The sequence below is a fragment of the Meriones unguiculatus genome, chromosome 12 (assembly GCF_030254825.1).
Source record: "Meriones unguiculatus strain TT.TT164.6M chromosome 12, Bangor_MerUng_6.1, whole genome shotgun sequence".
NCBI lineage: Eukaryota > Metazoa > Chordata > Mammalia > Rodentia > Muridae > Meriones > Meriones unguiculatus.
This window is the reverse complement of record NC_083360.1, coordinates 2,750,796-2,763,262: the sequence shown is the minus strand read 5'-3', so window position 1 is coordinate 2,763,262 and position 12,467 is coordinate 2,750,796. Positions and strand designations below refer to the sequence as shown.

Sequence of the window (12,467 nt, the reverse complement as noted above, 5' to 3'; positions counted from 1 at the left end):
AGGAAACTGCCCAAGAAGAATGAAATTTCAACACAAAATATCTCCATAGAAGGATTTGCTTCTATGCAAAGGCATGAAAAAACAGCTCGGCTGACACATCTCCTGTGATTTTTCCCAATCTGGTCACCTGTGCCTTGTGAGCGTGTGCAAAGTGGCAAAAACGAAAGATATTTGAAACCTATCATTAAACTGTTCCATTACCATTTCTTCCAGCATGTACACTTGTGAAAATGAGTTTTTTAATGTATTAACTACTTTTAAAAATTAACATCAAGTTGTTAGTCACCTTAGAATATAATTTTAGAAACTGTGTAAAAAGATTCTGAAATTTGTTAAATAAATTCAAAATATTTGATAATATTCATGACATTAAAAGAGATTTTTTTGTTTTGTTTTTGAGGTGGATGAAAGGTATGGTAATATTTTAAAAGAATATGTGGGCTGTTTATGACATTTCATCTCTGTGTGAGTCACCACGCAATTGTTGACTTTGGCCGTGTCTGGAGCTCTGTTCAGATCAAGGACTTGATGCAGAGCTGCAGCCAGCTGGAGATCACTTCGCCTCTGAAGGTCTTGCCAAGGCAATTTTACTGCTTTAGATTTCTGCTCTCTGTTGAGCACTTGACACTGGATTCTAAGCATTTTCAAATGATAAATTTTAGTAAAGTCATCAGTTGATGTTAACTCTATAGATGCAATATTTTATGTCAACTTTAATATCATTGCAAGGGATCTGTAGGGATGACAACACTTCTGTAACATTTGCTTATACATTGTGACAAGTGAGGATAGCCACATTGTTTTAGAAGAGTCATAGAGTATAATAATTCTAAAGAAAAGCAGTAGGTCGCTCAACATTATCCTCCTTTCACCTCGAATTCCCAAACATTTATCAGTGTCTTCCTGCTAAAGACTACCATAACTGAGATTGCTGAACCAGTTCCATGTTTCAGTGAGGGAAAACTTGCTATGGAGAGCTGCGAGGTGTCTCATCCGGTGAACTGATTTGTGCTTTGGGTGACTTAGAGAACAAGCCCCACTCTTTTTTAATTTTAATTTTAATATTTTATATTAGTTACAGTTTATTCACTTCGTATCCCAGCTGTAGTCCCTTCCCTCATTCCCTCTCAATCTCACCTTCCCTCACTCAACTTCTCCCATCTCCCTTGCCCAGTCCACTGATAGGGGAGGTCCTCCTCCCCTTCCCTCTGACCCTAGCCTATTAGGTCTCATTAGAACTGGCTGCATTGTCTTCCTCTTTGGCCTGGTAAGGCTGCCTCCCATCCTCAGGGAGAGGTAATCAAAGACCCAGTCACTGAGTTCATGTCTGAGACAGTCTCTGTTCCCCTTACTAGGGTACCTACTTGGATACTGAGCTGCCATGGGCTACATCTGTGCAGGGGTTCTAGGTTATCTCCAGGAATGGTCCTTGCTTGGAGTATCAGTCTCAGAAAAGACCCCTGTGCCCAGATTTTTTTGGTTCTGCTACTCTCCTTGTGGAGCTCCTGTGTCCCATCTTAACTGGATGCTATATAAAATTGGGGGTAATCTTGTCTTCTCCTGGATGTTTCAGTATCTCAAGGCTTTGTGCATGTTAGATAAGTACTGGGAAAGCACTGAACTGCATGCCCAGCCTTCACCAAATCTCTGTGCAGACTGAAGACTCTTATGTGGCTGAAGATCTGGTAAGCCGCTGGCACAGAGAAGAGTACATGCGCTACTTCATGGCTTAGACAGTTATCACACCTTAGCTCTGTTTACACGTGATCATATGGTGAGCTTCACTTTCTGTTTTTACTACGTTATACTGAGGTTTTATAATCATTGTTATTTTTCAACATGCCAACTTCTAGCTGTGGGCTGGGGCAGCTCCTGGCAAACACCAAGGCAATACTAGACCAATTTCAGGAAGTTGGAAGTTACTTTACTTTTTGTGACCTTCTCTCCAGAGGCAATCACATTGAAGAGTCCTTTTATTTTTTTTTAAATTAATTACACTTTATTTACTTGGTATCCCCCTGTAGTTCCCTCTCTCCTCCCCTTCCAATCCCTCTCTTCCCCACTCTCCACACATGATCCTCCCCAAGTCCACAGATAGGGGAGGTCCTCTTCTCCTTCCTTCTGATCCTAGTCTATCAGGTCTCATCAGGAGTGGCTGCATTGTCATCTTCTGTGGCCTGGTAACGCTGCTTCCCCCTCAGGGAAAGGTGATCAAAGAGCAGGCCAATCAGTTCATGTCAGAGACAGTCCCTGTTCCCATTACTATGGAAACCACTAGGAGGCTGAACAGTCGTGGGCTACATCTGTGCAGGGGTTCTGGGTTAGTCCTTTTTAAAAAGCATGTTTATTTGTGTGTAGTGCATGTTTGTATGCTCATGAACAAAAGTGTGTGTTGGTGTGTGCGTGTCTGTGCATGTTTCTGCAAGCACAGAGATCCAAGATTAACCCCATGATCATTCTACACCTCGTTCATTGAGGCAGAATCTCTCAGGAAACTCTGGGCTGGTGATTCAGGCAGGCTGCTTATTTAGCTTGCTCCGAAGGTTTCCATCTTTGCTTTCTGAATTCTGAATTCACAGGCATGCTGACACCCCCCCACACATGTACATGGATTCTGGGGGACTTACCTCCGCTTCTAATGCTCACATGGCAAGCGCTTTAACTTATGAGCCATTTTTACCGTTTAAAACCCTCTTTAGATTCTTTAATTTTTGTGTTTTCACAGATGTACCTCAAAAGTAAAAGCCTTCTTCTTGGAGTAACAAATGCTGTTGCTCACTGTCTGTAGTTGTCACACATACACTTCTTGCACCCATAACATACTTAAAATGTTTCCTTTAAAACAATGATCTTTTTATTAATATTAGTCACAGTAAACCTACACAGTAGACTCCTCAAAGGTTAAGTTTACCCTGGCTTCATCAGTTTTATAGTACATGTGAGGTTATCAATAATTACTAGGAAACACGTGTTCATATTTGTTCTGTTTTCTCTTTCTAGAATCTGTAATAGTAAGAATACTTCAGCAAATCTTAATTTTTCTAACCTCCCTTCATCCTAACCCCAACTGTAAAACTCTGCAGGTTTTCTTAGTTGCTTCTTCCTGCCCATAAGCTGGTCTTAAAAATTTTTCTGTTAATATATTTTAGTTTCTAAGTTCCTTCTCAATTGGCAAATTTATAGTTTTTGTAAGTAAAATCATTTTTGGCTTGATGAGAGGAGGTGTACATTTTCTTGTTTTATCCTAGAATCTAGGAATTTAAGTATCTATGTTTGGTATTTTCTTCTCTTCCCTGTATTTCTTTCAAATGCTTTATTGGTGTTTGTTTACTTTAGTCCCTAGCTTTATGTTAGAGGCTTTTCTAGATGCCTGACCTCACAGACTATTTCCCAATATTTAAAAGTGAGGCGCTACATGCACTGTTTGCAAGTTCAACATTCATTGGTAGGGTTTACGATTACTCTCATTGTTGTTTGGATAATCCTGTGCTGTCTGAGCTGGTTCTGAGGGGCTGGGAGTTTGGGAGGGGAATGGAATGATTCTGCCCCATTTGTTTATCTCTTATAGCTCTACATTTGTCAAGGAGGTTATAAACACCCATCCTTAGTCTCAGAGGTGAGCAGAACAACAGAGAAGATTCTCATTATTTCAAACTTCTTTAGATGTCCGTTCATTTTCTAATGAAAGGGTTTGGATCGGTGTTGACAGAGTTGGGGGTAGGGAAGCCATACTCAGAATATATTTTATAAAAATATATCATAAATCTGTTTTTTTATATCAGAAAAGGAAAAGGAAAACTTTAATTTTTCACTTAGCTCCGATTGGCATGGAAGCTCCCTTCAGACTGCTAAAATAAGACCATTAGCATTTCTACTGATGTTTCTTTATCAAAAGACTCTCGAGCTTTGGTAGGTTGAGAAAAGGCAGTTGACCCGACTATGTGAAACAAATGGCAGAGGCATAGGAATCTACCTGCTTCCAAACCAGTCACAAAAATATTTAACTTACTGTGTGAGGCTCGTCCTCATGCTCAGGAGTGGACCTTTCTAAGTGCGGGGCTCTGCAAACATCTCTGGTGAGCAGCCGCATCACTTCACCACTGATGTTGTTGGCTTTCAGCTCTCCTCTACCGCCACACCATTCGCTACGTTCAACTTTCTTGGCCTTTGTTGATTTCATTCTTCTATCATAAGTTATTCTTTTTTATGGTGAAAGTCATATACTTTTTTCCTTTTTTGGAGATTTTAGGAAGAAGCAGAAGTAAAAACAAAAAAGAGGAGCATCAAATCTATCTTTAAAACCAGAAATGGTGGCTTGCACTGTTACTATTTGATTTATTTACTTACTTTATTTTAGCATATACAATAATGGGATTCATGATGACGTCTTTATATTTTCATAAACATCTATCATTACAGTTGGTTCTCATTCAAGCTCCTCCTTCACTGCCCTCCATCTGGTCTCTCCTTCCCCCATGATGTGACCTTTTGAAACATTTTAACACTGGTATACACTTGAAAATATTTACATTTAATTTTATTTTAAAGTTCTTTTGCTGACATCCAAACTATGTAGCCATCAAGACTTCTACGAAAATAGGAGACTAAAACACTAAAAACTTTATTGTTCTGATTCCTTGCTTTAAATCAACAATTTATTAAGCTGTATCAGTTTTATTTATTTACAGAATATGCTAGTAACTCTCCTGATCACCTGTTTTTATATACTATTGGATACTTTCAAAAACGGTCATCTTTTTAATCATCTAATATTTTATATTGTCTTTTGACCGTGTGTTAATTCATCTCATGTGAGTGAAGTACGGGTTGCTTAGTAGGAATGCAAAAGCAGTCTTAGTGAGTATCAGCAACAAAGTCTCGAAACCAGTATAAAAACCATCCAGTTGAACTTTTACAGTTGATTTATTTGGGTCCCTCTGCTGTAAATGTCAGTTTTTGCTGTGGCCAGTGACATCAATTAATTGGAAACAAAGTGTAGAAACATTCAGATGCCTGTTTAACAAGTGCGTCCAGTGTGGCCTGCATTAGAGTTTAGTTTGCAAACATTACCTATTCTTTAGAAGCGAGACAGAGAACAAGTTTAGACTTGAAATGAGCAAATGGTGTTGCAACTAAGGAGGAAGGCTTTTGGGTGTTTCTTCTTATCCTGTCCAAAAGAGTTTCCCATATATCTAAAAGGAAATAGCCCTAAACAGACCGAGTGATCTTGCATTTAGTATTGTTTCATTCAACATTTAAAATATGCCTTGAATAAGTTCTTCATTGTCTTCTACTGCAAGAGATTTATTTACCACCTGTTTACAGCAAATGATTAAACATTTCCCAGCATTATTCTGACCTGTCTGCTATGTTTCTAATATAGTCTCAATAATTTCTCTGTTAACTTGAAATCTACAAACGCAAAATCAATTGAATTCCATCCCACCAAACCTAAAGTGTCTCCTACTTTTCTTAATGCATTTACCAACTAGGCAGAGGCATAGGTGAAATGATTTCGTTATACTGTATTGCCAAAAATGGTATTTTTATCAGTGACTGATACATGAATAGATGTATATCCAATGCTTTTAATTTCTTTCAGTCTAGCTGATGGTTTAGCAAAATCTATATACTCTATTCTAAATCCAATCTGCTTTCCAAACATCTACTTTTGTTGCTTGTGCTGTAATTGCTTTAATGTAGACCCAACAATTAAAACTCTGACATCAGTACCATATGTGACATGAAGCACAGATTTTATCATTCTTGTTACTGGGTCAAAATATGTAACCTCTCCGTTCTATCCACACAACCAACTTATCTTGCCACAGTTATTAAATATAACTTCCCCATTCCTCCTGACTTATGAGCTGTGCTTTTCCCTAAAGCCACACCTTTCCGTGGTCATCCTGCTATGTGACTTCTCATATCCATACCTTTGATCACATAATTTCTAACATAAAATTGTTTTTCCTGTCATCTATAGACAGTTTATCCTTAGGTTCCTAACCTGAATGTATCCATTAGTTACTTCTCATGATTTGGTGCTAGCTCTCAACAGTCCAAGCTATATTGTAATCATTTACTCATGCATCTGCCACGCAGGAAAGGCCAGAAATCAGGGTTCACAGTACCTACTAGAGAAAGATTTCGGAATCAGTCTTGAATAAAAGCCATTTGTATATGATCTGGGAAATTATATATATACTTCAGGACTTAACCCAAGTTATTGTTGTCATTCGTGTGAATGTGTGTGTTTACACACATAAACACATAAATATATAAATACAACTTGCTGAGTCCCTTTAGTGTTGCCTGTATGTATATGATTTCAGTGTTGACAATTTGGCAGTGGATAGCCAATTAGGGGCTCATCCTTGAGGGGGAGAGGCATTTTCTCTGTCTTCAGCAGTTATTAGGTACCTGAAAAGGCCCTCTGCTCTCCTGTACTCTTTCCCTTGTCCTTTGGAGTCTATGAACAAGAGAACTCTGGGCAAGCTGCAGGTTTGTGCTTTCACTCTACCTTTTACGTTCCCTGGGATTGTTTTCCCCAGTGGTTACACGTCTTGAGTGAAGCCCTAAGAACCTCGGTGCTGAAGATGAAGTGATGAAGCCGCTGGTGGGCGGGAAGCATTCTAGCTCCCTTGGGAAAGCTCTTATGTCCTCCGGGTTCTCTGGGGAGTAGGAGTTGTTTGTGAATGTACAGCTCCTTCTCCCTCTGTAGCGTGTTCTCTCTTCTTAGCAAAGCGGAAGTGGGAGGAGAAGGAATAGTCTACTCTTTGGTGTACTTCGGGCCGTCCTGTGTCAAGCTCTGTACTGCCATGATCCCAGGTAAACTGTGTCCACTGTGGAAGCAACACGGTGAGAACACGCTGCGTCTGAATTTTAATTATAGTGGTGTAAATATTCCTGCGAGCCCAGCGGAAGCCACTCTGCAGGTTTGCCCTCTTTTTGTAGCGAAGAAGTAGACTCAATCAGAGAGAAATTATCAAACAGCAGAACTGAGGGCAAGTTCCTGTCGCATTCTCCGTGTACACTTACATGGAAGAAAGCAGTAATCATACTTACTACATAATGGTATTGGGCTACGCGCCAGCAGACGGACTTTTTCTTTGAACTGTTGCTGTGGTTGCTTGTGACTGGCTCTCACTCTGCAGCTCTGACTGGTCTTGTGCATGAAACAATCACCTACCTGCCTCTAACTCCCAAATGCTGTGAGACATAAGACGCAGAAACCACCATCCCTGGACCCCTTTTAACTCTTTATTTTAACTTTAAATTCTTACTTTTTACTTTGTATGTACTTACTTTTTACTTTATTTGTATGTAAGTGAAACAAACAAACAAACATGTAACTATATCCAGTTCCAACAAAAACTTATTTTTATAGCCAATCTTATTTATCTAAGCCTTATTTCTGTACTCCCCAATTATTTTAAAGCAAACTGTATTTTTTCATTGATAATTAGTTATAGGTATGTACACAGGATCTTTATTAGTAGTATTGTATTAAAATTGAAAAAATAGTCTAGTTTCATCAATTAAGTTCATCTTCTACCTGGGATCCATATTTTCTTACTGCAAAATTTAAAGAACATTTGGGGGTTTGTAGCATTTTGAATCTGTAAACTTACCTGGACACATCATTATGCAGGCTAACACTGTCCCTGGGATTAATCTACTATGTACACATTAGCACTCAGGGCTCGGGAACGCCCTTCCCCTGGTCGCCTAGTAACCTTTCGCTGGTCAGCAGCAAGCTGAATAAACTCGAGTTGCAGGGTAGCGTCAAGCTGACTCGGGTCATCTCGACTTTAGGAGAAATAACTATTGCCAAGCTTTAATGTGCTAAGTCTTGAAGCTTTGTTAGCAGGGCACAGATACATTATTATTATTATTATTATTATTATTATTATTATTATTATTATTGGAGTTTAGAAATGGATACAGAAGACATAGGATCATGTAAATTAGGGCAAATATTGAAGCAGATTTGGAGACACAACCAAATGTTAAAGCAGGCACTCGTGGGTGATGATCTCTGTGAAGTGGCTGGGGAAGCCCCTTGGGTATCCACAGTGATCTTTTTGGGTCAAGGACTCAGTGAAGCCCTTTATCAGTTGATGGAGCACACTGCAGGGTCCCTGCAGGCCACCTGCCAGCAGCTGTACATACTACTGGACAAGGATAATCGGCGTGTCTGGAGACAAGGCAAGTAGTTTGTTTTGTTTGCTTGGGCTTTACTTTCTTGCGGAATACTCATTTGGGCAGAGTTTAAGAGTGGATATGTACAGAAATACAATGAATGCAGAATCTCTTTTTAAGAAACTGGCATCATTACAGGGAAAGCGGGGAGACAACATCTCTTACAAGGTAGATGTCCCTAGTACTGGAGCACAGACGGCTTTCAGGGTTCTCAGTAGCCTGGGTCACACCTGAAGACAGGGAATTTAGAGCTCTGCTAGGAAAGAGGAGGCATTTCACTTGATGCCTAAACAATGAATTGGAGACAAGCAACTGGAAATTCGGGTGCTTGGTCTGCTCTGGGGATGATCAAAGCCTTGCAGGTAGGAAAGTACAGGACTAATTAAAGCAGAACAAGCAGTTTTTCTGTGTTGGAAGAGAGTGTTCTAACTCTAGAGTCATTTGAACCTAGTCCTATTAATTACAAAAGCACTGGAAAGACTGGATGAGCTAGGAGAAGAAATTGGATCTCTAACACACTGAAGGCAGGGCATAAATTCTTGGGAATACGACCAGGTATGTGTGCTAAAAAGTCCAGCAAGTATCTAAAGAATATGATCTTAACAGCAGTGCTTTCAGAATCTAGGTGGTTTTATGAAACCCAGTTCCCAGACTTACAGTGTTAGGGTGAACGTGCAGGCCTCATCAGTCAGGAATCCAGAGCAGGCAGCGCTGTGCACCCCAAAGAGTGAACGTCAAAGAAGTCTGTCCCAAGGGTGTGCGACCCCAGAACCTGTCCCAAGGGTGTGCGACCCCAGAACCTGTCCCAAGGGTGTGCGACCCCAGAACCTGTCCCAAGGGTGTGCGACCCCAGAACCTGTCCCAAGGGTGTGCGACCCCAGAACCTGTCCCAAGGGTGTGCGACCCCAGAACCTGTCCCAAGGGTGTGCGACCCCAGAACCTGTCCCAAGGGTGTGCGACCCCAGAACCTGTCCCAAGGGTGTGCGACCCCAGAACCTGTCCCAAGGGTGTGCGACCCCAGAACCTGTCCCAAGGGTGTGCGACCCCAGAACCTGTCCCAAGGGTGTGCGACCCCAGAACCTGTCCCAAGGGTGTGCGACCCCAGAACCTGTCCCAAGGGTGTGCGACCCCAGAACCTGTCCCAAGGGTGTGCGACCCCAGAACCTGTCCCAAGGGTGTGCGACCCCAGAACCTGTCCCAAGGGTGTGTGACCCCAGAACCTGTCCCAAGGGTGTGCGACCCCAGAACCTGTCCCAAGGGTGTGCGACCCCAGAACCACCAGCAGGAGCTCAGGACCAGTGAGTCTCAGAGAGGGATTGAACAGTCCTAGATAACAAGCCAAGGCAAGTACTCAGCTACCAGAAAGGATGAATTCCAAATAAACATGGGATCTCAGACATAAGACAAAGAGCAAATTGTCAGAGCTGCAGTGAAAAGGCAAGCCCAGACCAGTGAAGGAAGATTTGGTGACACTGAGGCTCTGGATACAGACTCCTAGCTCGGAACTGAGCATAGAGAAAGGTTCATCCTGAAAGGAGCTTGAGAAAGAGCACAGATAGGAGCTTGGGATGAAATCAGGATGCTGGGAGAAATGGATCAACTCAGATGTTGATGACGCTTATAGCCGCAGGGCAGGGCAGTCAGGGCAGTCTTTCTCAGTTTTTTGTCATTGATTGGCCACTGCATGACCAGTCAGAGAATGATATGGTCAAAGTTGCTCCTTGAAGGAGCAGTTTGATAGATTTTAATGATCACGCATTAATCGGGTGTGTGTGGGGGGTTGCATTTTCCACCAAAATACAGTGTCTGTGTCATCATAACAGCTGTTGCCTTTTTGCTATTTACCTCTCTTGGGGTGTTCAAATAATCTTATATCTGATATTAGAAATGGATAACTGACATAGTATAGTATCTCCTAAGGCACAGAAAAAAAAAAAAAAAGAACAAACAAACTGCAGAATATACCAAATGATTGAGGACTTGTGGACTCCATTCTTATTTGGAAGAAGGCATGGTCACATTGGTCAATAAAGTTTAAAGCATACTCATGGGCAAAATGCATCACTTTCACTTATTGGCTACTATGTTAAAAGTAGAGTTTTCTTTCTTTCATTTTAACACTTAAAGTGTTTAAAGAGGGCAAACTGTGCAAATACCTTCTTCATCTATGCAGAAGCATAATTTGACTTAGTTTTTACTTCTTCTTTGTGTGTGTACATGTGCAGAAATTATTGCTTTCATAGATTGCCTCATGAAAATAAATGCACATTTGGGGAACACTGCTATGCTTCTAAAGAAAGAAGAAAAGGAGATGTGTAATTTATTCAGCATGCATGAGGACCACACTCCACAGCAGACAATGTCAGCCATTCAAGAGACCAAAGCAACAGACATTGCTCCAAGAAGGGAACTAAATGTCATGGAAACAGCTACTGTTTCTCCTGAAAATGCAGAGGAGCGTCATTACACAAACAAGGGCCAGTCAAAAGAAAATAAAACACAGATAAATTCTGAATTAGGGGCAAAAGAAAACAATGCATCATTGAGCGGAAACATAATAGGGCAAGAAGAGTGGCAGAGCGCAGTGTCCCCAGATGAGGCAGAAGATGAAGATGAAAAACAAACAGAACACGTGACCGCTGAGAACATAAATGGCAACAAGGAAGACATTCATGATGCAATCCAGACAACAGCCAGGGAAACTCGAGAGACCTCAGAAAGCCACAGAGAAAAGATTACCACATCCCCATCAGCATGGGATGTCTCCAGTAAGGACGGGAGTAATCTTCATAATGAGTCAGAGAGTCTAAAACAAAAGAATAACATAATGGAAAAAGAGTAAGTAAAAACACCATGAGAAAGTGTCTGTCTGTGCCTACTTATCTGTGCATTCTCCGTAGTTACTAAATGTCATAATCCTGCTGCTGTGACAAACTACCAAAAACTGGACTGAGAGAGAGAAGCTGATTTCTCACAGTTCTGGAGGCAAAGCAAACGAGGCACAGGAGAATCACTGTTTACTGAAAGCTTCATAATGGTTCATAATGGTACATCCTTTCGGCATTCTCAGATGGTATACGGGGCAAACCAGCTTCCTGTCCCTTTATTAATAACACGAACCCATTTGTGAGGACTGTGCTGTTATGTCCTAATCAGCTTCCACAAAGGCCCCAGCACCTAACACAGTCACCTGTGGGCTTAAATCTCAACATATGAGGGAATATACAATGAAGTTTTACATTTTCACGTTAGGTCTCCAAAAGTTACCATAGATCAGTAATTCAGTTTAAAATTGCTCCACAGAAACGTATATGGTTGCTGTTGCTAATATCATTTTGTTCTTCACAGTTTTAGGAAACATGAATATTAAGTAGTGCTTTAAAGGAAAAGTAATTAGTTATGGTAATAGTTAAAACAATTGTTCAGTACATAAACACTTTTATAAATAACAAAATTAAATTTTAATGAAAAAAGTGATTTCAGAATGTTAAACATTAAAAGACAATTTGCTAACATGATTATATAAATAATAAATATATGTGATATCATCAACATACATATGCATATCTCTAAGATAATTGTTCGGTCTTTAAACTTTGTCTTCAGAACTTAGGCTTTGCAGGATTTTTAAAGGTAAACGTGCTTGTTCACACCTACTGAACTCTTTCTAGGCCACAGAGGAGGACATGGCAGCCAGTCCTGAAGACACCTGATAAACCAGGGTCAGACGGAAGGGGAGGAGGACCTCCCCCATCAGTGAACCTGGAAGAGGGCAGGGAGGAGATAAGGGAGGGAGGGTGGGGTTGGGAGTGAATGAGGGAGGGGGCTATTGCTGGAATACAAAGTAAATAACCTGTGATTAATATAAAAAATAAAAATTATAAAAAAAGAAAGAAAAGAAAATTCTCAGGAATTTTTATCAGATTCTTTAAAAGCCCACAAAATAAGGAAGGGAGAAAGACTGATGTATTTTTATGAACTATCTCTCTTCTGAAAGGTAGCAATAATTCTTGATTTGTCTAGATAGTTTCAAACTATATTTTTCCAGGTAAATGCAACGTTTCCTTAGCAAATGTGACATAGTGGAGAAAATATTTGAGGAGTGGGACAAAATTAATTTTTATTTGCTCTCTTCTTATTGACTAGTTCGTAAAAAAATTTTACACTGGGTAACTTGCCTCGAGTTTTCTTTTTCCTTTCTTTTTATTTGTGTGTTTATTTTTGGTGTCAGTCATTCATTTGTAAGAATGTTATCTCCTTCT

At 40.5% G+C, this 12,467-nt stretch overlaps 2 protein-coding genes and 1 long non-coding RNA gene across 3 annotated transcripts in view; 1 reads left to right on the top strand and 2 right to left on the bottom strand.

Moving 5' to 3' along the window:
* Positions 1–4,027, bottom strand: part of Arap2 (ArfGAP with RhoGAP domain, ankyrin repeat and PH domain 2) — a 208,289-nt gene extending 204,262 nt beyond the window's left edge. Inside the window, exon 1 of the mRNA XM_060365295.1 lies at positions 4,010–4,027. The gene's annotated coding sequence lies outside the window, so the exon portion shown is untranslated. The remainder of the gene's footprint in view (positions 1–4,009) is intronic.
* A 3,771-nt stretch (positions 4,028–7,798) lies between these two features.
* Positions 7,799–12,467, top strand: part of Dthd1 (death domain containing 1) — a 74,648-nt gene continuing 69,979 nt past the window's right edge. Inside the window, exons 1-2 of the mRNA XM_021658058.2 lie at positions 7,799–8,211; positions 10,431–11,043. Coding sequence (XP_021513733.2) covers positions 7,941–8,211; positions 10,431–11,043 — 884 coding nt within the window. The 5' untranslated portion in view covers positions 7,799–7,940. The remainder of the gene's footprint in view (positions 8,212–10,430; positions 11,044–12,467) is intronic.
* LOC132646680 (uncharacterized) lies at positions 8,880–9,581 on the bottom strand. Its single transcript, XR_009584929.1, has 3 exons — positions 9,482–9,581; positions 9,398–9,425; positions 8,880–8,949 (listed from the first exon to the last, which is right to left on the bottom strand). It is a non-coding gene; the product is annotated as an uncharacterized LOC132646680 (long non-coding RNA).